Source organism: Anas platyrhynchos, chromosome 1 (genome assembly GCF_047663525.1).
Source record: "Anas platyrhynchos isolate ZD024472 breed Pekin duck chromosome 1, IASCAAS_PekinDuck_T2T, whole genome shotgun sequence".
NCBI lineage: Eukaryota > Metazoa > Chordata > Aves > Anseriformes > Anatidae > Anas > Anas platyrhynchos.
In genome coordinates, this window is record NC_092587.1 from 75,040,230 (window position 1) to 75,062,591 (window position 22,362).

The 22,362-nt window shown below is 39.8% G+C and overlaps 1 protein-coding gene and 1 long non-coding RNA gene across 7 annotated transcripts in view; one reads left to right on the forward strand and one right to left on the reverse strand.

The window, feature by feature from the left end:
• ITPR2 (inositol 1,4,5-trisphosphate receptor type 2) overlaps positions 1-22,362 on the forward strand; it is a 275,621-nt gene that overhangs the window by 35,026 nt on the left and 218,233 nt on the right. For 5 of the 6 annotated variants that reach the window (XM_072041998.1, XM_005022980.5, XM_038177656.2 and 2 more), the window contains exons 3-9: positions 8,317-8,432; positions 9,661-9,747; positions 10,435-10,593; positions 16,258-16,356; positions 16,885-16,968; positions 18,254-18,400; positions 19,611-19,706. In XM_072041998.1, the coding sequence (XP_071898099.1) occupies positions 8,317-8,432; positions 9,661-9,747; positions 10,435-10,593; positions 16,258-16,356; positions 16,885-16,968; positions 18,254-18,400; positions 19,611-19,706 (788 nt within the window). Of the gene's footprint in view, positions 1-8,316; positions 8,433-9,487; positions 9,572-9,660; positions 9,748-10,434; positions 10,594-16,257; positions 16,357-16,884; positions 16,969-18,253; positions 18,401-19,610; positions 19,707-22,362 lie in introns of those variants that run through there. The other variant, XM_013102891.4, reaches the window with a different exon arrangement.
• LOC140003139 (uncharacterized) lies at positions 624-7,219 on the reverse strand. Its single transcript, XR_011811166.1, has 3 exons — positions 7,099-7,219; positions 6,295-6,439; positions 624-1,758 (listed from the first exon to the last, which is right to left on the reverse strand). It is a non-coding gene; the product is annotated as an uncharacterized lncRNA (long non-coding RNA).

Below are 22,362 nucleotides of genomic sequence, written 5' to 3' on the forward strand. Positions count from 1 at the left end.
CCCCAGCATCCAAGCTTTCCTTTCTTCTAACTCATGTATACAGTTCTTGGGATCCCTTTCTTCACCTTTCTTCCCACCCCCAAATCTTGTTACTAGCTGTTTCTCTCCTCTTCCTCACTGCTGCCTCTTAGCTCTCTTTGGCTCCAGCAGTCTCTCTTCCTGTCATTCCTTATCCCTTTCTGTTTTAGGGTGTGCCCATACCTGACAATTTTGGAGTGGCTTGCCCAGCTTGTGCTGGCATTGTGATAGCATGCGAATTTGGCTGAACTGCAAGACCTGCAGGAGAAGCTAAATCAGTGCAAAAGTGATTTTTGCAGACTTAATAGATGCAACCCACCATGCTGTAACATCATGGCTATGTTGTTAGTGCCCCACCTAGCATCTAGTAGCATTTTCGTACATGACTAGTGGCAGTCATGGAAGGGCTGCAGCAAAGATAAAAACTGTAATTGGTTGTCTTCTTCTTTGCTATACAAGCCTAATCCTAAGGACACTGGGAATAGCAGGGGTTTTGTTTAGAACACAGTAGAGACTCTCTGTCTAATTAGAATTTAGTGCTTGCTGCCACAGAGCTGCACCTTGGGACTTTTGCTCTGCCCGGGCAGTCTTGGGATAGATGACACTCAGTTTACAGTGAGGATGACATACATACCTGCAACAGCCTAGATCAGGTAGAAGCTATGAGATGGAGGCAGGTGGTGAGTGTATACAGACCTCTGAAGAGTATTTTAGAGCTGTGCCCTAATAATCACCTATGAAGCATGGACAGTACAAAACTTTTGAGGACTGGGAACACTGTGACAATTAGATGTCTGTATTATAAGGCCAACCACAGCACATCTCTACCACTCTGTTAAATTTCTTGTTTATGCTCAAAAGCACCAATGCAAAAGAGCTGCTAAAAGTTCTTCATATAAACAAGAAATGTAAGCAAAATATATGCTTTTCTCCCTAAGAATCTGCTGGGAAATAAAATTCAATTAAAATCATGAAGTTAATAAAACAAACAAAAAAGACTTTAAGTAGGTTCTTGACATAAAAAGATGACTTAGGCGGGGATGATTAATTGAACGATTAGACATAAGTAACTAAAAATAGCATCTAACAGCAGGAAGAGTAGGGCCTCTTTAGTAATAGGAACTGCTGTCTTTATGGTTTACAGTGTTTTTATCACTCATAGTTGAAACTGGCGTTGATGTGAGGTTTGAACATGACCTACAAGTCAAAGAAGTATGAGAAAGGCATGTTTCTAACAAGATGTTTAGATTCTAAGGACTGACTCTGAAAATGAACATCAGAGGACTGTTTGCTCTTTTTTTGGTAATATTTTATCTATTCCGCCTCCTTCCTCCCTGCCTCCAAAAAACAACAAAAAATTTGTGTTTTCTAACTACTTGTAACCCTCTGAGTTCACTCAGAGATCAAATATAGGTACAGAACTGTTGGTCTGAACTGAAAGCCAACGTAAAGAGATGTCTCAAAATAGCAGTTTCATTTTTGTTATGTGTTTACTTTTTTTTTTTTTTTGAGTGGGTGGTAGCTATTCTAGTTGTTTCAGAACATCCTACAAAACAGAGTATTGTTAAACTAAGGAAAGCAATGGCTCCTTTTCATTTTCTGTCCATATAAAGAAGCTGTGTTCCATATTTCCCCTTCAGTTGCACTGGAATGACTCTGGAGTGGCTTTCTGTTCAACAGTGCAGATTTGCATCACTGTAAAGGAGGGCAGAATTTGGTCCAACACATGTTTCCTGAAGTCTGTTGAAAAAAAAAGAAGCATTTGCTATTTTAGAATAGAATCATAGAATAGAATCATAGAATATCCTGAGTTGGAAGGGACCCTTAAGGATCATCAAGTCCAACTCTTGACACCGCACAGGTCTACCCAAAAGTTCAGACCATGTGACTAAGTGCACAGTCCAATCTCTTCTTAAATTCAGTCAGGCTCGGTGCAGTGACCACTTCCCTGGGGAGCCTGTTCCAGTGTGCAACCACTCTCTCTGTGAAGAACCCCCTCCTGATGTCAAGCCTAAACTTCCCCTGCCTCAGCTTAACCCCGTTCCCGCGGGTCCTGTCGCTGGTGTTAATGGAGAAAAGGTCTCCTGCCTCTCGACACCCCCTTACGAGGAAGTTGTAGACTGCGATGATGTCTCCCCTCAGCCTCCTCTTCTCCAGGCTGAACAGGCCCAGTGCCCTCAGCCGTTCCTCGTACGTCTTCCCCTCCAGGCCTTTCACCATCTTCGTAGCCCTCCTCTGGACACTCTCCAACAGTTTCATGTCCTTTTTATACTGTGGTGCCCAGAACTGCACACAGTACTCGAGGTGAGGCCGCACCAGCGCAGAGTAGAGCAGGACAATCACCTCCCTCAACCTACTAGCGATGCCGTGCTTGATGCACCCCAGGACACGGTTGGCCCTTCTGGCTGCCAGGGCACACTGCTGGCTCATATTCAACTTGCTGTCTACCACGACCCCCAGATCCCTCTCTTCTAGGCTGCTCTCCAGCGTCTCATCGCCCAGTCTGTACGTGCAGCCAGGGTTTCCCCGTCCCAGGTGCAGGACCCGGTTTTGCGGTTGAATTTAAGGGACTGATGAAGCCAGGTGCTTCTTGTCTTAATTCTATCTGAAGTTTATGAGCTAAAGCACTTAGTGTGATGGTGGGAATGTTTTCCACATTGCAGGAGCAGATTCACTGTTACTAGGAAGAATAGCATGTACAATAAATCATGTTCACATGAAGAAAAGGCATATCATGAGCAACAGAACTGCAGGTTTCTCTAAGCTGTGAACATAAGCACATTTTAGCTTGATGTTGTTATCTCTGGTGGGAAACAATTTCATCTTCCACGGTCTAAAATAGCTCTGGTAAGACCTGCTTGTTGGTCAAATGTAGCAACTCTGAAAAAGGAGCACAGGACTCTTTTCTAGTTCGAATCAAAAATGACTTAAGTTCTTAAACTGATTTTAAATTCTCTGCATTTCATACTTCCTTGTCTTGAGGCATCTGCAATGTAGTCAATGTTTGAGTTACCAAATAGGCGACTTCTTGCTTTTGTCTTGGTGTTTAGTCTGTTCCTCTTCTACTTCTCCTTTCCTCTTTCCATCCTTTCCTCTGCCATCTGCTATTTTCTTCTTTACTTGCCTTCTCCTACATCATCGTGGTTTGTTCTTAGGTTTTCTCCTTGTTTCAGTTCAATAGACACTTTCATTTTCTTCTCAGATTCCTGATTGCTTTTTCCGTTGTCTACCTTATGATTCTTCATGGCCCCACTTCTTCCTCCTTGTTCCCTTGTATTCCTCTCTTTCCATTATCATGTCAGCTCCTTTTAGCTTTCTGTAATTCCTTCAAAACACGTAGATTGGTACACACTTTGATTTAATAGACCTACCACTTCCCATTTGTCATTCTGCTGCATTGAGTAAAGCCATAATTTTGCTAGTTCTCCACATAACTGAAAATCTTCTGTGATGGCTAAGAGTTAAATTTCTAATACCTTACCAACAACAAAAAAAGACAATGACAAATACTGTTCTAAGCCATCCTTATGCAATATCAAGAAACATTTAAAAGGTATAAGAGGAGTTCTTCTCCTTTTCAGACTTCCTGAGTATAGTTGTTTTTTGTTCAGAGGACGTGCTGTATATGTTCTACCCACTATTACCTTCTTTAAATTTTGTGCACATTTGCAGGATTAGACATATGGGCAGTTTGGTGCTGAGTGCACCCACTCTGGGAATTGCTGCTTTCCATCTTTTGGTAGTAAATTAATAAATGCCATTTTTTTCCTTATAAAATAAGTAATTGATATATCTCTCCACAGTGATAAATTGTCATATTTTCTTACTTTCTAGCAAGCCAAGGTGTAGTATAGGAGAGTAAGGTTCATTTCTCCCCCTCTGCAGCCGGGGAGAGGAAGAGTGGAGTTCCCTGTTCTTTGCATTTTGTAAAGAAAACATATTTTATAATATTTTATTCATTTAGAAATATTTATTTTTATAAGCATTTGTACATTTTTTAAAAAAAGTGTGTGTGGGGAGGAATGGGAGATTTTTTTTTCTATCTTCACTTTGTGCATAGGCAATTCAGATTTTGCTTTTGGAGGTATGAAAGAATTGATGGAACTGCAGAAATTAAGTACATGAAAGTTTAGTAAGTGAAACTGGCTGATACTTTTAAGCTGTTTGCTTTAAAGCAATTTGCTTACTTTTCATAGTGCCTACTTAACTTGTGTCCTAAGGAAGAGAAGCATTTATGCAAAACTCCATAAAGTAAAGAAAGTTGCTTTCAGTTTATTTTCTTTCCTGTTCATTTAAACTATAGCTTCTATAGGGCAGGAACTGCTTTTTTTTTTTTCCCTGATGTTTAGGATCACAAAGCTTGAATATAGTGTTCTACTGTTGCTCTCATAAAAGTAACTATAAAAGACCAGAGGAAAAAAAAATCAGCAGGTGAACTATTTTTAATGTATCTGGAATCTGGGAAAAACAAACAAACAAACAAAAGAACCCACCTTGTATGGAAACAAAGAGTACAAAGAGTATGAGTTTTTTTCTTCTCTGAAATTAAGAAAATAATAATAGTTTTTAAAATAAGTTCTTGGAAGCACGACTTTTAAGCATAAGATTGAAACTCAGGAAGACTTCTGCAGCATGGTTGTAGATTTAGCTATGTGGCTGAGGCTATGTAGCACCTGTTGTGTCTCCATTTCTTTAAGAAGTATCACTGGGAAATATTCACCCAACTTTGTGAAAAATAAACCTGCAGTAATGATTATGTGGCTATATATGTGTTGCATTTCTGTGCAGTGTAGTAGTACTGTGCATTGAGACTCTGCATGAAGGTGGGAAGCTGTGTGTTTACTGAAGTAGCAGGATGTGTGTGGAGTAACTGAGAAATGGAAACTGGTCCTATAAAAAGACAGTACAGTTACTTTAGGAAAGTAAGTATTTCAAGATATGTTCTGAGAAGGCACATTAATTGTAGACTGTTACAGAAAATAATAGCTGATTTTTTGTCCTATGATCTTCTTCAACATATGGTATGACTTACCAGTATGGGTTATTTTTTTTTAGTTGGGGTGGTGGTGTAAATTTTTTTTGCCTTCTTTGTTTCTGATCAGAGTATTATAAAAGTTATCCAGAGGGTTTTCATGTACTCTGAGCTGTGTAATAGAGTTCTCATTGTAAATGTTCTCCTTTGAATGAAAGTAAGTATCTCTGCAAGGTGACAGGATTTGCTTTGATAAAGATTTGTAACTTTTTCTTCTAGGAAGAGCAGCACAGGCCTGTGATTAGGGAGCAGACCAGTCAGGCCTATTGGTGAAAAGTCAAGGAAACTTCTACTGCTGGTGGCCTCTCTGTGCAGATTTTGCTCCTATGGATATTGAAGGAAGATTGACTGCTGTGAAGGGTGGAGGCAATGCAACTGAAGTCGTGATCTGATGATGTGCAATATGAGGCATTTCAGCCAATATATGAGACACTAAATGACAAGTTTGCAGAACCAAAAGCATTGCAGCTTAGGTTGTGTATTAAGAGCCAGCACTGCAGCAGTTAGCTCTGGGGGATGCAGGTGCTGGGAGCAACTCGTGGCACAGTATTACTAGTGGTTTTGGCAGCATTAGCTCTAGATAGCTGTGCTTAGCTGTGCCTGTTTGTACCTGAGAATCCTGCCCAATTTATTTTGCTAAGTAATGAGAGTTCATTTTATGTATTTAGTAAGGACACAGCCAATCTTCATGCTAGATTTCCCTCTCCTCTTGTATTGTGTACAGAGGTGTTCCTATTGCGATTTGATTTCAGTAACTCCTGACAAATTGTGATGGGTTGGATACATTGAACTGAATCTCTTCTTTCCTGCATTGAAAAGTAATTATGTTGAATTGTCAGTGTTTCAAATGAGAATAAGATCTGCCTTCGTATCTAGCATCTTCTAGAGAGAGGTGTTATGAGTTTGACACTTGAATTTCCATTCAAGGGTGGAACAGATCTAGGAAACTTTCCTCATCATATGTGATGCACAGGACTTCCCACCTGTTGTTGTGGATGGGAGAGTGTAGTTAGCAACTGCAGATGTAAACGCAGTCTAGGAATTAGATGGTGAGTAAACAACATTGTCAAATAGAAGCCATCTGCTGCCAACCTGACAAGGATTAAAAACTCAGGCTGTGATTTCTGATTAGAACTCCATAGCTTCCCCTGTTGACATTTTTATGACAGTAGTGAGTGTATGAGTAGATTCCACAGCATTTAAAAATGACATGCAAGGTTAGTAAATTCAGCAGAGTTACTTACACATTGATCCAGCATATCTGGAACATGTACTTCGTCTGGATGTTGTGGTTGCTCTTTAGTACTGCAGCACCTTTTGCAACAGAGGTGAGGCTGACTGTACAGTGCTGTTGGAAAGGTAGTCTTTTCCAAGAAGATAACAGGAGAGCTGAGGGTAGAGAGAACTGTTTTTAAATTATTCTGTGATATGTGATAGAATATATTTGGTCCCTACCTTTGTAAGACCCCAACACAGAGCATGGAGAAAGGGAGGAAGTTTTCAGAGATTTTTCTCCTCTGTGGGTGAGTTAATTCTCGGAGTGCTTGACACTTAAATATGGAGGGATAATAATTTGGGACCTTCCTTTGGCACCTGCAAATTCCAACCTGTGTCAGGGAACAGTTTTGTATTATAATACACATGCAAGCCTGTATGTTTTTATTAATCTCCCAGCAAACCTCTGTTTGCTAATTAATACTTTCCACTCCATTCCTCTGGGGTGTGAAAGGATCATTACCAGCATTTGCTAAAGAAAATGTCTTACAGTCTGGCTGTTAGAGTAATTGCTGCTCAGGACCATGCAAGACTGGGTATCTTTTGTCACTTTAAAAGAAGTCAGATTTGGAGGAACCATTTAACTTAGAGGTTCCTGAGCCACAATTTCCTGGCTATAGAACTGTCACAGGCCAAAAAAAGCCCATAGTCTTGAGTTAGGGAATATAATAAAATTTAGTTCATTGCCAATTGAACAGGCACTATGGGAAGCACCCCACAGCTCTCTTTTTGCCTGGTCTCTTGGAGAACAAAGTGCCTGGGGGTGCCGTTACTTCTGTCCACACTGTCTCAGCCCTGGTGTCCTCTCAGGAGCAAAGCTGGAGCTGCACGTAGACAGAGGCCATGACTGTGAGGAGAGGTGGGCCCAGCATGGTGGCGCTGGCAACAACCAGGCCAGGCCTGAGGGCCCTTCACCAACTTCCACAGACTCCCTATGCCAATTCTTTTTGTTAGTTTTATGCATTTTGTTTTGGATGGTGGTGTGAAGATGAGCACCATTAAAGACAGTAGGCCATGTTGGAACCTCACGGATACAAATGCCGTGGGATTGTGTTCTTGCTTGGGTCAGTGTACTCTTATTACTGTTATGATGGCTGCTGTCGTTGGAGTGTATTCTTTAGACATCCCACTAATTTTGTCATTAAATGTGAGTATTGTGACAGGAAATGAAGCAAGAGTAATCCTTCCAAGTCCCTGCAGTGAGCACAGTCCTGGCATAAGGCAGTGTGGTAGAGGGCTGCATGGCGGCGGTACCTGGAGAGCAGGCAGGCAGAGGAAAGTCTACAGGGCCGTGCTCTTGCCAGGGCCAGTGAAAACATCTGTCCTCCCACACCATGGCAGAGTGCAATGAAGTTTTGTATGAGGAGCAGCCAAAGCCTTGGAAAGGAGTCTGCTGCAGCGAGGAGCTTTTGACACTCAGCTGTGGTGAGCTGGGTGCTGGGAAGGTGAACATGGAGTTCACTTTCTGTGATGTTGTTGTTTTTACTGCTAGATTTTTTAATCAATCTTAGAGCAGGCACATGCAACAGTGTGTTGACCTTTGTGATAGCTTGCAGCTGAATGTCTATGTAATCCTTTGTGATAGCTGTGCCAAAAGGAACAGGGTAACCAGATGTATGACATACAGAAAGTGAGACAACTGTTTCAGGTTTCCAAAGTCTGCCTTCAGACAACACATCTGTAAATTTGTGCTGCAGCAAAGAGTACTAACAAAGCTGAAGGCAGTCTAGCATACGGGCAGGCTCCCGGCCATGCAGGGGTTGCAGAGGGGTTTCTCAGGGGGGAGTGTGTGATGCATCAAAGGGTTTTTGGTCAACTCAGATATACCACCCTGTTTATGGTATTCCTTCAATCAAACTGTTTTCTGACTGTGCTTGAACATTGTCATAACCAAGACATTTCTGGAAAAAGAAAATCAACCAAAGCATACTTACAAATGAAGGAAGTGTCTTTCAACACTACTTATGAGTATTTATTTCAATCTTCTACAGACTGCCTTTTCAAGGTGTGTCCTATGAACCGATATTCAGCCCAGAAGCAGTACTGGAAAGCCAAACAAGCCAAACAAGGAAACCATACAGAAGCAGCACTGCTGAAGAAACTTCAAGTAAGAGACATCTGTATTTGCAATCTTATCTCAATCTGCAGGCTGTAGAGTAACAATAGAGTGAAAAACAATAACAAGTGCCTTGGGAACCATCATGATGGGTATTATGCCACAGCAGCAGCCTTCTCCTTTCTTAGCTCTCCTACCTCCCGACTGGCATTTATTGCCCCAGCCCTGGTTTTTGTCTTGCTTTAGGCTGTGGTTTCATTTGGACTAGGGGCTGTGCCTTTGTGCTATCAAGCTTCTGAAAGCCATAATACTTGCTTATAAAGTTAAAAATGGAGTTAATAGAATCAAGAATGAGTCCTGGTTTAAATCATGTGATTATTTTAGAACTCCTTTACAGGAGCTGGGCAGAGGGATGGACAAAAAGGTGCTGTCCATGCTTCAGTCTGGAAATTCCTCAGAGTTGCAATTGTCTTTGCTTTCAGACTAGATTATTCTTTCAAGAACTGTTTGGGCAGATTGAATGTTGCATCAAAAACAAGACATGCACGTTGAGGAGCAAATCTGGCACTGAAAAAGAGCTGGCCTGATGTTATAATTGGATGCGTAAGACTAAGTGAAACAATTCTATCAAATGTGGTTGCTACCGTTTCATGTCCAGTTGAGAGGTTGTTGGTACATCCTGTTAAAAAATGTAATAAAGGCACATGGTGTGTGGCTCAAGCTCTACAGAGGACTTGGAGCAAGTTGAAATTTCATTCTGTGGTTGTGTTTGACCCAGACAGTCATGGTTGCCCTTACTCTTGCAAAATGTGATCTACTGGTTTTGTTCTATTATGCAATATATTAAATACACAATTTATATACAAAGCATTTGTATGTATTTACAAAACAAGTAAAAATAATGCTGACAGGGAGAAGGTATCCATAGGCCCTTCTTTTTCCTCCGTTAGGATGAAAATAAAGCACCTGGAACTATTTTTCTGGTTTGAAAATGTTTAAAATAGCATGCTTGGTAGGGTGTGTTAGCATGCATTTCAGGTGCGGTCAATAAATTGTGAATGAGTTTCTATTTTGGGTAATAAAAACCAGAATGATGTCAGGTGATTATTGTTCAGAAAATCATGCTGCAGGAAGAGAGGGGCACTAATTTTTTCAGTACGACAGTGCTTGCAGGAGACATTTTTAATATGGTGCTATTTCCTTTTTACACTATCTGTTCCATTAGCTGAATTCAGACATTAGTTTTGTAGAATTTAAAGAAATGGTAATTCTTTTGCAGCATGCAGCAGAACTGGAACAAAAGCAGAATGAAAGTGAGAACAGAAAGCTGTTGGGTGAAATTGTAAAATACAGCAATGTCATACAGGTAAACCTATTAAAATACATCTGCCTTCTCTCAGAGCTGAAAAGGAAACAGTTGTTTCATTTCAAGGGTATGGTGAAAATGAAACTAGCCACAGTAATCTGGATTGTCAAAGCTTGGGTAAACAGAACTTGGTAAAGTTTACACTATTGTGTTTTTCTGTCTGATTTAAAGACCACCAGAAGTACTACATATTCATGTTTAAATGATGTGCTACAATATACCTTTTATGTGTAATTTTTGTTGTAGTCTAGAATCTGAATGTAAATATATATATCTTTATATTATTACATATATTATTTATATATTTTCAAGATGGTGCTGTGCAGTTCCCTTTGAAACACTGAAGTAATTTGTATTTTGTGACATATAAATGAGACAGAAGTTATGTTCTTAAGTGCAGTACAACTTCCTTGTGAAGTTCCTGAACATAACACTAGTATTGATCCTGGCTCTGTCTGTGTAGTACATGTTGTAAAACTGATCAAGGTGTAATTCTGTCAGTCTGTTATATAGCATCTGTTTTCCTAAACTGCAGTATACTTTGGGAACTCTCTTCTAGTTTTATTTTGTCTTTGCTTATGTATGTTATGAAAAATCACTATGGTATGAAATCCCGTGCCTGCTCTTTAACTGAGGGTGGAAAAGGAAAAGCTATACTAATTTTTTAAAATTGTTATTTGTTCACAGCTACTGCACATAAAAAGTAACAAATACCTCACAGTCAATAAGAGATTGCCAGCTCTGCTAGAGAAGAATGCTATGCGAGTGTCTCTGGATACTGCAGGGAATGAGGGATCTTGGTTTTATATACAGCCATTCTGGAAACTAAGGAGTGAAGGTGACAATGTACGTGGAAATACTGAATGTATAAGAGGGAAAAGGCAGAAAATTTCCAGAGGATGCATGGTTTCTTTGCTACTAGCATAAATTGTTCAGGAAACGAACAAACAAAAAAACAGTAGTTTGGGCTATTAGCTTTTATATCTAATTAGAAGTTTTACCAAACTATATGGTCTGGAATCTGAAATGTTGCCACATTCATTTGAGCCTCTGCTGACCTGTGTTTGGGCAGTTTTGCGAAGTCCACCTGTTATATGCTGGTTTACATTAGATGAAATGCATTGGTATATTTTTGTTTTTCCTTTTTTCTTTATTTAAGAGCCTTCAGGGTCTAATTAAACTCTCAAAACTCTCAATTCTGGGCAAAGTTCTGTGAAAAACTCAGCAGAGAGCGTCTCTAGAAGATATGCAGGTTCCTTTAAATCTATCCCCTCTTAGCACAAGAGTGGCTTCTGTGACTAAAACTGGTTTTTGATTTTCAGGTGGGTATTTTCTGGGTAGGTTCTAGTGGGAGTGCTGTGTATTGGTAAGAGGAAGAAAGCACGGGAGAGCTCTTTGCTACAGATCTGAGATCTGCACCTTGAGATCAAAATTCAGTCAGCTGTGGCTTGTTTAAGAGCCCACTGTGGAAAATTCACATCCACATCTGAGAAGGCTACATGGTGGACTTGTATGGTTTTATTTTGGGGACCTGTCTGGGAATGTTTGGCCACTCTCCCTTGTGAAGCACTAAGTGAAAGAGCCCTCACAGAATCACAGACAGGAATGCCTGTTTTCTCATGTATTTTCTTTCTCTCATTAACTTTGTGGTCACCCAGCTCTTGGGATGCTGTCCAGGATGAGTGTGGTTGCTTGCAGTTCCTTTTGGCAATATGTTGTGAGGAGGGGAAGGATTGTATTCCCAGCTAATGGTCAGAGTCCACTGAAGTCATAGTCTTTCCCTGTTATATGTAGCAATCAGAAGGTATGTGAAAACCTCTCCCTTTTCCCCAAGCCTGTTCCAGAGAAAAGGAGCGAGCATGAATAGACCTGTGGGCGCCTCTTCATGGTCTTCCAGCTAGGCAAGAGAAGTATTGTGGATCAAACGTTAAGCTGATAATTCCTTTCCTTCTTTGGAAAGAAAAGAAGTGACTTACTGCTTTAAGGTTTTGGCTTAATTTCTTAGAATACTACCAGTTCAGCATCTTCTTAATTTTTCACTCCTGGGAAATAAGTGCGTGTCATGCTTTCCAGAGTGAAGACCTGGGATTCTCAGTGTGATCTGCAAAGCCATCACAAGCCCTTACACTTAGAGCAGAATGATCAAAATGAGGTCTTAAAAGTCATCTTCAGTGTTTTAGAGTTTTGACTTAATTTGATACCAATGTGGATGCATAAGAAATGTGAGGGTTGGGAAGCTGTTTTGCATGGAAAGTTTACATATCACTGTAGCATCACACTCCACAGGTGGATCTCTGCTGATCTCTCTCCTATTTTGTTCCCTATGAGGCCATGTTTAGTGGTATCTGTATTAAAAAGGCTGCCTGGGAAACTGTCAGATTTCCTCCTAACTTAATAGCCTATTTTGGAAATTGCCTGCTGCTCATTTTCTGTCACCAGATATGTTCCATTTCAGAGCTGAGAGCTCTCAGTTATATTTTACATGGGGAAGTCTCGAGACCCAGGTTTTTCTTCCTCTTTCTAGGCCCAAAGAGATCTTGATAATTTTCTTTGCAAACTTCCACTGCTAAATACTAGACTTCAGTAGCCTCTCAGAAGTGGTCTGACAGGTTTCCCCTCTCAGACTCATAAAGCAGGCAGGTGCTATTCAGGGGGACAGGAGTAGCAAGCGATGTGAGAGGTCTTTCATTTGCCCCTCACAGGTCAAGAGGGGCTCCAGCCTTGTACCCACCCCTTCCCTCTCAGTTGCTCACAGAGGTGCCTGTTAAAGGACTAGTTTCTGGAGGACACACATAATGAAATACCTGATACCTCATAAGCTGGTGTCACTTTACCCACCCACTAGGTTAGCTTTTAAAGTGTTTAGATTTTTATTTATTTGTTACAGTTTTCTTCTTTCTCAGCACAGGTAATTAGCTTGGTATATCAGGCCCTTACTCTGTTTACTCTCTTTAGGAACTTCTTTCTCCTTTTTTCCCCCCCCCCCCCCCTCTATTTTCAATTTCTGTGCTATAAAAGGAAATTCCCCAGAGAAAATAAATTTTAGAAAGTTTTTACAGAATCTGTCTCTAGAATGGTAGAAGTGAATGTTGAGAGCTTAGGTGACTGCAACTGTGTCAGGGAACCCAGGCAAGGTAGATCCAAAAAAAAACGAAGTGGTTTTGTGTAGGGGAAACTATGATATAGGAAGTCATGTAAGTGACTTCTCTGGTAAATCATTGTGGCTGTGTAGCATTGTGAAGTGTTTTAAAAATATTTTTCTGAGGAAAAAAAAAAAAGAAAAAGGAAAGCTTAGCTTCTACAGCAACTGGTTCATTATGCAAATAATGAAAAATATTGCAAAAAATTTACAGTAATTGGCATAACTCTGCAATGTTTTTTGCATGTCTCAGTTCTCCTTCAGTGGGAGATATGAGAGATTAAGGCCAGAGCAGGTTCCACTTAGGATGAAAAGCAAGATTTGCAGTGAGAGCAGGTTAGCTTTGTGTGGGATTCATTTTTGCTTCTCTGCCATTTTAGTTGTTTGAAAACTTGATCTTGCAGCATGACAAGGGAATTGTTGGTCTCAGACTTTGGGAATGGCCAGCCATTCATGAGAAAATTCTGCTAATTCTCCCAGTCTTTGATATATGTCAGCAGTATGATTGCCAGATGTGCATATAACACAAAAGTGATGAAGGTGGAGCAGCAGAGCCTTCAGTGTGCCTGGTAACGTACCTGAATAATTAGTCCAAACTGAAATCAGTGCTCCTTAATCTTAACAGCTCATACAGCTCCTGGTGATGGGCAGTCCTTGTGCTGTACCATAACTGCACTAGAGTATTCAGTCTGACTTCTTGGTTACAAGGTAGATGTAGCTGTTAGAGCAATTCTGTGACTGCGTATAAATTCAGTCAATCCACCTAAGTGATGCCAGACTATCCCATCCCATCTAGAAGCCAAAGCAGTGGGTTTTGGATGTGGCTCTTCCTAGTTTGTGTGGCCTCACCACCAAGTCACAGGCAACTAGGGTTGAATAAATTTAGAAGAAAGTTGCTGCATCAAAGACTGAAGGACCTTGGAGGTTTATCTTGAATTCAAAAGCTGAATGCTCATTGGTTTCAATGTGAAATTCATCATTCTCTGGAATTTTATTATCTAGACCAGAAAAAACAAGAGTTTTGTCAAATGAATTGGGAATTAAATTCTCAAGAGCTGTGTGTCAGATACACACAGGGTTTCAATTGGGAAGGATTTTTTAAGGATTTAATTTGTATGTCTGAGGAAAGAGTCCAAGCAACCAGTCAAGCTATTAGCTGACTGCTGGTTTGCAGCATGCTATGGCTGGCTGTGCCTATGGGTAGCTAAGGAAAAGAAGAAAGAGCTGGTGTTAAGGTTTTGCTCTGAAAAATTAAAATTGAGATTGTGTTGTGTTCTCTTCAATAATCTCCACAAAGAATAATTCTACAGGCAGAAATGTGGGCATGCGTGCACATGAGTGTGCTCTGTCTCCATTGCCTTGGGCATGCAGGGACATTAGTTGGAGTCAGAAGTGAACTGGGTGGGGTATTTGGGCATGGGTATTGGATAGGAGGAATTCAAAAGAGCAGACTTGCAGCTTGCCAAAAGCTGCAATGTGTAAGAAAAAAGGATTCTCTCTTCACTTTGCTTTCATTTTCTATATTGCTAGAGGAGCATGTACAGGAAACTAGCAGTCTTAAACTATCTCTGTCCCTTCCTTCACTACTGCTAATGGAGGTTAGAAACAAGCAGAAAAAGAAGAAAGTAGAAGAACATGGGATATCTCATTGCTTCCATGGCAACTGACAGAGCTGGCCAGAATTGAGGGCAGGTCAGTGATGTGGACTTAAAGCAGGTTAGGAGATTGAGACTGAAACTATGACTGCACATAACAGTTCCTTCTGTGGAGCAGAGTAGCTGTGTAGTTCTCCTTTCTACTGGTTGCCTCCATGATAACCACAGGAAGCATTAAAAGATATCTTACCCTTCGTCTGTTTTTATTTTTTTAAATAGGATGCTCAATGATGTGCTGTTCTCTCACTGTTATTATTGTCCAGGTGTACTTTCAATAATTTTGAAGTCCTGATTCCACTTTGCAGGATGCAAGCCTGATGTTTTTTTGATTAATGAATTGTCTGGTCTTAACTTCTTAAAACGGGCTGTAAGTAACATCTGTGTGAAGCATGGCATGCAGGAATGTATTGTATAAGTAAGGTTCTGTAAAGGCACCCTGTCATCATTTTTTTTGGTTCCGTTAGTGAACTTTTCTTATTACTTAGACCAAGTAGGATTGTTACATGTAGTCTGAGCATGATGACACTGTCTTTTGCTACCGTTTATTTTACCTGTGTTTGTAAAGAACAGAAAACCTTTTTTTTCACCCACTGCAATAAGTGGACCAAATTCATCTTCATTGAAGTTACATAAGTCTGGATTGGGCTCTGCTGATCAACGCAGAAAAAACATTTTTATTTACATGTGTTCCAAAAAAGCATGGCTTCTGCAGCATTTCATATAGCAAAAATCACATTTAGCCACTTCTTGTCTTTGTGTGTGTGCACTTAAAATTGCTGGGAACAACATAACAAATCAGGACCAATGCCAACCAATTTGTGTGTATTCATTTTTTTCCCCCCCTCCTAGGTGTGAACTGAATTCCTCATATGCATATCTCAAGGACTTTTTAGGTCAGAGACATTTTCATGTATTTCTTCTCCTTGTCTATATAACTAAGTAATTCCAAGGGCACAGGAATTTGCTTGCAAGGAGTCTAGGACTTCATCTTGTAGAGTGAAGATCTCTCAGCTGCTGTATCCAGTACCTGTGCTGAGCACCAAACATCATTTAGGGAGTAACAGGAAAGGGGATAGAGTGTGTTCACCTCTCTCTGAATTTCCAGTGGTCTATGTTCCTTACTAGTTTGCAGTTCTGTAGTCTGAATCAGAGAACTCTTGAGCCTGTCCTGACATTTGCCAGAAGATGGCACACAAAATGGGGAGTCATTGGGCTAAAAAAGCCTTTTCACAGGCAATTTCTTAAGGCTTTTGTGAAATGAAAAACATTGATGGAAGATGCTGGTTGACAGCAACAGAGGGAAAACAATCCTATCTTACTACAGGTTGTTTTCTGAGTTTTCTCTGCATTTTGGCTGGGAGTATATATGGGATAAATAGTACTTAATGCAAATTGTAGATTAACTGATCTGCTCCTGGAATTCAGAGGTTCATATATCCATTTCATGGTCTTGAGTTTCTGCTGAACTGGGTGACATGCTTACTGAGAATGCAAGGACTCATTAGTGTCAAGTTTCAAACCCAAGCAATTGCAGAGGCACGCATGAACAGAACTGGCCAATAAAGAGATTCCATGTGTGTGTGAATTGTCTGCAGATAAGTTCACCAAGTGCCATTCCTAGAGCATGCATTTGAGTCACTTTTTAAAAATGCAACATTATTTCATTTTATTGGATAATTACATAGGCCAAAATTATGTTTTATTTCTGACTTCCAGGTTGTTGTGGGAGATAAAGTTGTACTGATGCCAGTCAATGCAGGGCAGCCTCTGCATGCTAGCAACATTGAACTTCTAGATAACCCTGGCTGCAAAGAGGTGAGTTGATTGGGGGACAGGTAATTGTCAATCTGAGATGTATTATGCCCTGTGGTATAATACCAGAACCCCAGCATAGGTTCAGTACCAGTTTAATTATGTTTAATCATTGGTTCCAGCTTGGCCTCAAAAAAAAAAAAAAAGATGAAATGTACTTATTCTTGGCACAAATTTTCCTGTCTCTGAGAGTTTCGTGTGGTTTGTATGAGTTTCTGAAATGCTCACTGGTATGAGCAAGAGTAAGTCCTCCTCCAGAAGCTATTCAGGTTGTCTTTGGGTGATTGTAAATAGACAGAATAGCATTTTGCCCACTGAATCTTCTCCAACATCGACATCATTATGAAGTATTGAGAGCTTCAGGATCCATGTTTGGTACTGTATGTGTCTGTAACTAAGCCATGTTCCCTGCTACCCTGAGAGTGGTGTGTTCTTCTAGAAGAATAGAATGCTTTTTAAAAAAAAAAAAAAAAAAAAAAAGACCAAACCCAACCAACCCTTATAATTCTCCACTTGTGTTTTTTCTCAAAGGTAAATGCTGTCAACTGTAACACAAGCTGGAAAATAACTTTGTTCATGAAGTTCAGTAGTTACCGAGACGATGTACTGAAAGGAGTAAGTATAATATATTGTTATTATTTTTGAATTTCAGAAATCATACCTTATTTGACTGTATAGAAATATTAGTTCTCTAGTAAATAAAATGAAACTGAGAACTTCATGGAACCATCAAAGATCCCTTACTACTGCCCTACACCAGCCAGAGTATTTTTCCTTTGTGTTGCTATCTTACCCAGTGGAATTGCCTGGATCATGCGAACTTCCAGCCTCTTCCCCCTTCCAGGGACAACTGAGGATCCTTGAGAAACGATGAAGTTCAAGCCCAGAATGATGAGTGCTCTGTACAGAATAGCTGTGATGTTTTAGTTCAGGCCAAGATGCTAAAAGCAGGTATAACAAGGTACAGAAGAGAGTGAAGTATGAAAGATGACAATAGCTGTAATAAGACAATATAGCTTTATAAGCTGATGGATTGCACAGCTTTGTGTCTCCAGATCACTTATATTTTCATTTGGAATAAATAAATTTCTTTTATTCTCGCTTGTACCTTAATAAGTCATTAACAGCTGTCTGTTTTGGGTAGGTATTGAGGGTATCACTAGGTTTTGAGGAAGAATTTGAAAGGGCGTATCTGTGTAGACCTATTTGGGCATAGTGCTTCAAGCTCTGGGGAGATGTAGAATGAAACAAAAATGATGCCAATGGAATAGAGCCTGTCTTGTGACAGGGAAGCCTGAGAAGAGGCTGGAGTTGGGGAATGAGTCGTGGAAAGTCTGAGTGGATGAAGGAAGGTGACAGAGGAGGCTTTGAGATTTCTTGAGCCTACCAAAGCATACGATACTAATGCCCCTGTCAGAACAGGTCTAGTGAGGGTTAGTGAGGTTTGGCTCTCTAGTATAGAATGTATTACAGGAACAATGAAAGGAACTATGAGCTATGACGTATAGCTGTACTGTGCCTTCACAGAAAGCTGGTTTCCCTAAATATCGCTAGACAGATCATAAATGAAAAACCCATTTAGTAAAGTTAGCTAAAATTAAAAATCACCTTTGGGTTAACTGTTATATGCTGTTTGTTATAGTGCTCTGAATCAAGTTGTATTTTCATAAAAGCACATGGATGTCATGCAGGAATGAATTACTGCATTTTATACTAGATTTCCAGACTCAGTGCTGAGGTTATATATTCTGCACTTGGTATCTGCTCTGGCAACAGGAAACTAATAAACATTTGCTTAGCATTAACTATGATGGCATCACTGAAGCTAGTACAGATATAGAGGATGAGTCCAGCAGCTTTCCATACCACTTAATAATGCTTCTTTTTCGTATCACTTTAGGGAGATGTTGTTAGGTTGTTTCATGCAGAACAAGAGAAGTTTCTGACCTGTGACGAATATGAGAAGAAACAACATATTTTCCTTCGTACTACATTGCGTCAGTCAGCTACCTCTGCAACAAGTTCTAAGGCACTGTGGGAAATAGAGGTATTTTTTTGCTTTTTATAAATATTTTAGTACGTGAAGGCCAGGGTTCAGTGAAAATACTTAACCACAACGTGAATCATTATAGCCTCTTGATATCGTCATACATCTCCCCGTATCTATTACTATTTTATGAAGTTGGTGTAGGATGTACACTGAAGAGATGCTTTATTGCTGTGAGCGTGTGGAGAGAGGATGTTTTCTTACTATATTTAGCTGTACTGAAATGACAAAGGGTCAAATTCAGACCTGATGTAAATGGTGCAATTTTTCAAAGCCAATAGAATTACGGTCACATATCCTGAGTTCTGAGTGCTTATATTTGAGTTCATGTGCAATATAGGAAATTGAAATTGATGATGACTGACAACAAATCTCGTAAACATGAATGAGTCTATTCTTCTGCAACAGGGCACATCAACATCTGTTTAGTTAGGCTGAATAAGGTTGTCTTTGAATGGGTGTGATTTTCAGATGATTAGCAGATACATTATTGTTTAACTGAGGAACGTTAAAAACTGGTATGTCTCGAACTCTTGCCATTATAGTAATGTAACTCCTGTGTCCAAAAGTTCTTAGGTGTTGAACTAATTTTGTGCATTTAAAACAAAGAGCTCCTCACTCAGGCAAATGGTAAATTTTTGCCTTCATTTTTTAGTAAGAACTATATTAAATATGCAGAGTATATTGTACTTATAGTTATTTTAGATTACTTTACCCCTTATGAGAGACAGGGACTGGTGGATTTGAAGATAGCAAATGACCTACAGGTCAGTCAAATTTTTAAAGAAGTAACTTGGGGTATTTAAATTGATACGGAGATATTTAATCACTTGAAAGAAAATTTATCAGAAGTCCCCAGTGTTATCAAAAATGGAGCTGGTATAAACGGTTAAACACTGTAAGAGTTGGAGTTTTGCTTTTAAGTAGTACTTTAGTTATTTAAAGCAAAATTTGGCTCATCATGTTTGCAGTAAGTAGATGAATGAAAATCTGGAAAGTAAGATGAGTCATTTTTCTGGCATCTAGTGAAAAATAAATGTAATGAGTTGTTATCTATGGTGGGCTTAGTGTGAACACAGAACTCCTTTTTTGTGTTAGACTGTTTGTAATTATGTAGTTTACATATTTTTATTTGGAATGAGCTGTAAGAAATAACGGTGATCCAAGTATGATCTTGAGAAGCATGATTAAAAATATGTACTTCTTACAGGTTGTCCATCATGACCCTTGCCGGGGAGGGGCAGGACAGTGGAATAGCTTGTTTAGATTTAAGCATTTGGCAACTGGAAACTACTTAGCTGCAGAGGTAAGAATGTCAATTAAACAAGGGATTGTCCTACTAATTCAGAACCACTGAATAGGTCCAGAACCACTCGTAGTTCCACAATGTAGGTCTCTGAAAAGATCCCACACAAGGTCTGGATGTGGACAACAGGATGTGCAGTGCCGCGTCACTCTTTATTGCTGTATTCAAGGGTTGCAAGGACAATTTTCTGAGCTACAGTACACTGGTAGGTGAGTTCAAGACAACATCTAACCTTAATTTCAACTGTGCTGTTGAATCTTTAATCTACTGTTTGTTGTCATGGTGCTAAGTCAGTCATCACTGTTACATACGCATTTATGTTTAAAATTGTTGGATTCATTTCTTTCTCTGCCCTTGTTTGCCCTTGATTTTTGGAGTGCTGTTGTGCTCACTCAACTATTCTTCTTTGCTGGCTCAGACAACCACGTAGAAATTAAAGCTTTTAAGAGTGGAACTGAATGTAATCATTGAGCCTGATCAGAGAAGTGCAAACACTAGAGCAGACGCTCTAGACTACTGTAATTCAGTCATCATTCCTTTTTCTCTTGCAGGCTCTAGACTTCTTGAAAAAATATTTCTGTTGTATGGATCTCACTGTGTTGGTCTCTTCAAACCAGCATGTAGCCCAAGGCATCTTTTTGATCTGTAGAAACTTGGGAAAAAAGAACCTGTCCCGTGTTACATCATGACTTTTGGTGTCATTCTAGTGTGCTGTGATTCATGTGTTCTGCAGTTGCACGCTTGTCTTTTGACTAAAAATAGGAACTAAAAAAAGGTTTGAAGAAACTTTTGCCCTATTTGAGGGAATAGGAGGTCCAGGAAGAGGAGGAGATCTTCCAGATTTTCTGATTATTATTTGGTACTTTATATAAAGGCAAAATAGTGTTGTGACTCCCCAAAACAGCAGCGTAATATTCATAATGTTTTTTAGGACACATATTTGTCCTTAAAGATAAGTAAGGCTTTTGACAGGCTGGAAGAGAGCAGATAGTACTAAGTTTATGAAATGGGAGAGCCTTGGATTTTTCTGTGGTTGCAAGAAGCCATTCTATCTAATCCATATTAAGTGTGGCCTGTATTAAAGCTGTATCAGTGGAATTAAAAGTATTTTTTTCTACTGATTTATGCAAGTGTGTGCAGGATTGTCTCTGGCTTATGCTTACAAATATGAGTGTAAAAATTTAAAACTACAAGAGCCAGTTGTAAAACATGGTAATTAGGGAACCCCTCAAAAAAGGGCTTCTTCTAACTGGATTGAGTTAAATTTGCAGCAGTGCAACTTCTGTATGTAGAGAAGTCCTTCATATTCCCAGGTGCTGCTTTCACTTTCCAGCTCCTGTCACAGCCTGCATTTATTTCAGAGTCAGGGCAAATGGGCTATTGAGCCTTTAATTACTTCTAATTATTTCAAAGCCAGTATCAAAACATAAACAGTGGAGCACCAGGAGAGATGCTTATGGTGTTTTCCATCTAAGACTGAATGTAATTTGGATTGTTTCATTGATTTTTGGTAGTCACTCACAGTGTAAGTTAAAAATTTAATGATCTCACTCTGAGTGAGCAAAGAGCATCCTCCCTGTAAAGGCAGTGGGCCAGCATGCCTTTACAGCTCTGCCTTGTGCTACTGCCTCCATACTGCAGCAATATTCTGGCTTGGCTGAAGCCAGCTTGCTTTATTGTGCATTTAATATTGGTTAATTATAGCAAATTTTCAAGTAGCAACTAGTACTCCCAGTACTAGTTGGAAAAAACTAGTTGGAAGTACTAGTACTTCCATTTTTTTTTTTTTAACTTTGCTTACAGTAAGAGATGCTCCTACTAGAAAGATTTTATTCAGACTGGCTAGTCTGGTGGAGAGTCAGAAAAGGCACTTTTTCTCTGCTGTGCCCTCTCTGCGCTCAAGCATGCTGACTAATGGGTTTCCTTTTCCTACACCATATCTGCTCAGGGATTTTCAGGAGAAAAGTCTTGAGGTGAAGAGCTGTTGCACTTCACTGAATGCAGAACCTAAGCCTAGGACCTCTCTACCACTGGAAAAGAAATCCCATCAGGAAGACTTGTAAAGTGAAGAGTACAATTGGTGCAGTAGAGTGAGAACTGGAAAAGCATTTGGGCTGAACAGAGGTGAAATGCTGTGACTGGAGAGCAGCATTAGTTACGGTATCTGTGAAGTGCAAAATACCTGCTGGTGGAGATATTAAAGGTAATGCCGTATTAAAAACCTGTGAACTGTATTTTACACAGTTTACATGTCAGGCACAACACACCACCTAGACATCCGTGTCAAAGATTTACGAAGAGGCAGGCAGACACCAAATGTGCGTGAGCTAACTTTAAATCATTTAGACAAAGCTTACTGAACACTTATCTGTACTCCTGCAGCACAGCATGATTACTAATGGCATGGATTATCAACAGCGTCACACGTTGCCATGACTTGGTTTTGTTTAAGCTTCCATGATAAAGATATCTAGAGTGAAATAAGTACAAATAAGTAAACAAAATTCATGATTTTTTTTTTAAGTATTCTGCTGTTGGCTAATGATAAAATTTGTGCTGCGGTTTGAGCTATTATAAATCAGGATTTATCACCTTTTTATAACCAGCATTTCCTTACCTCATCTTTCTGTAAACCAGATTGATGTGTACTGCAGAA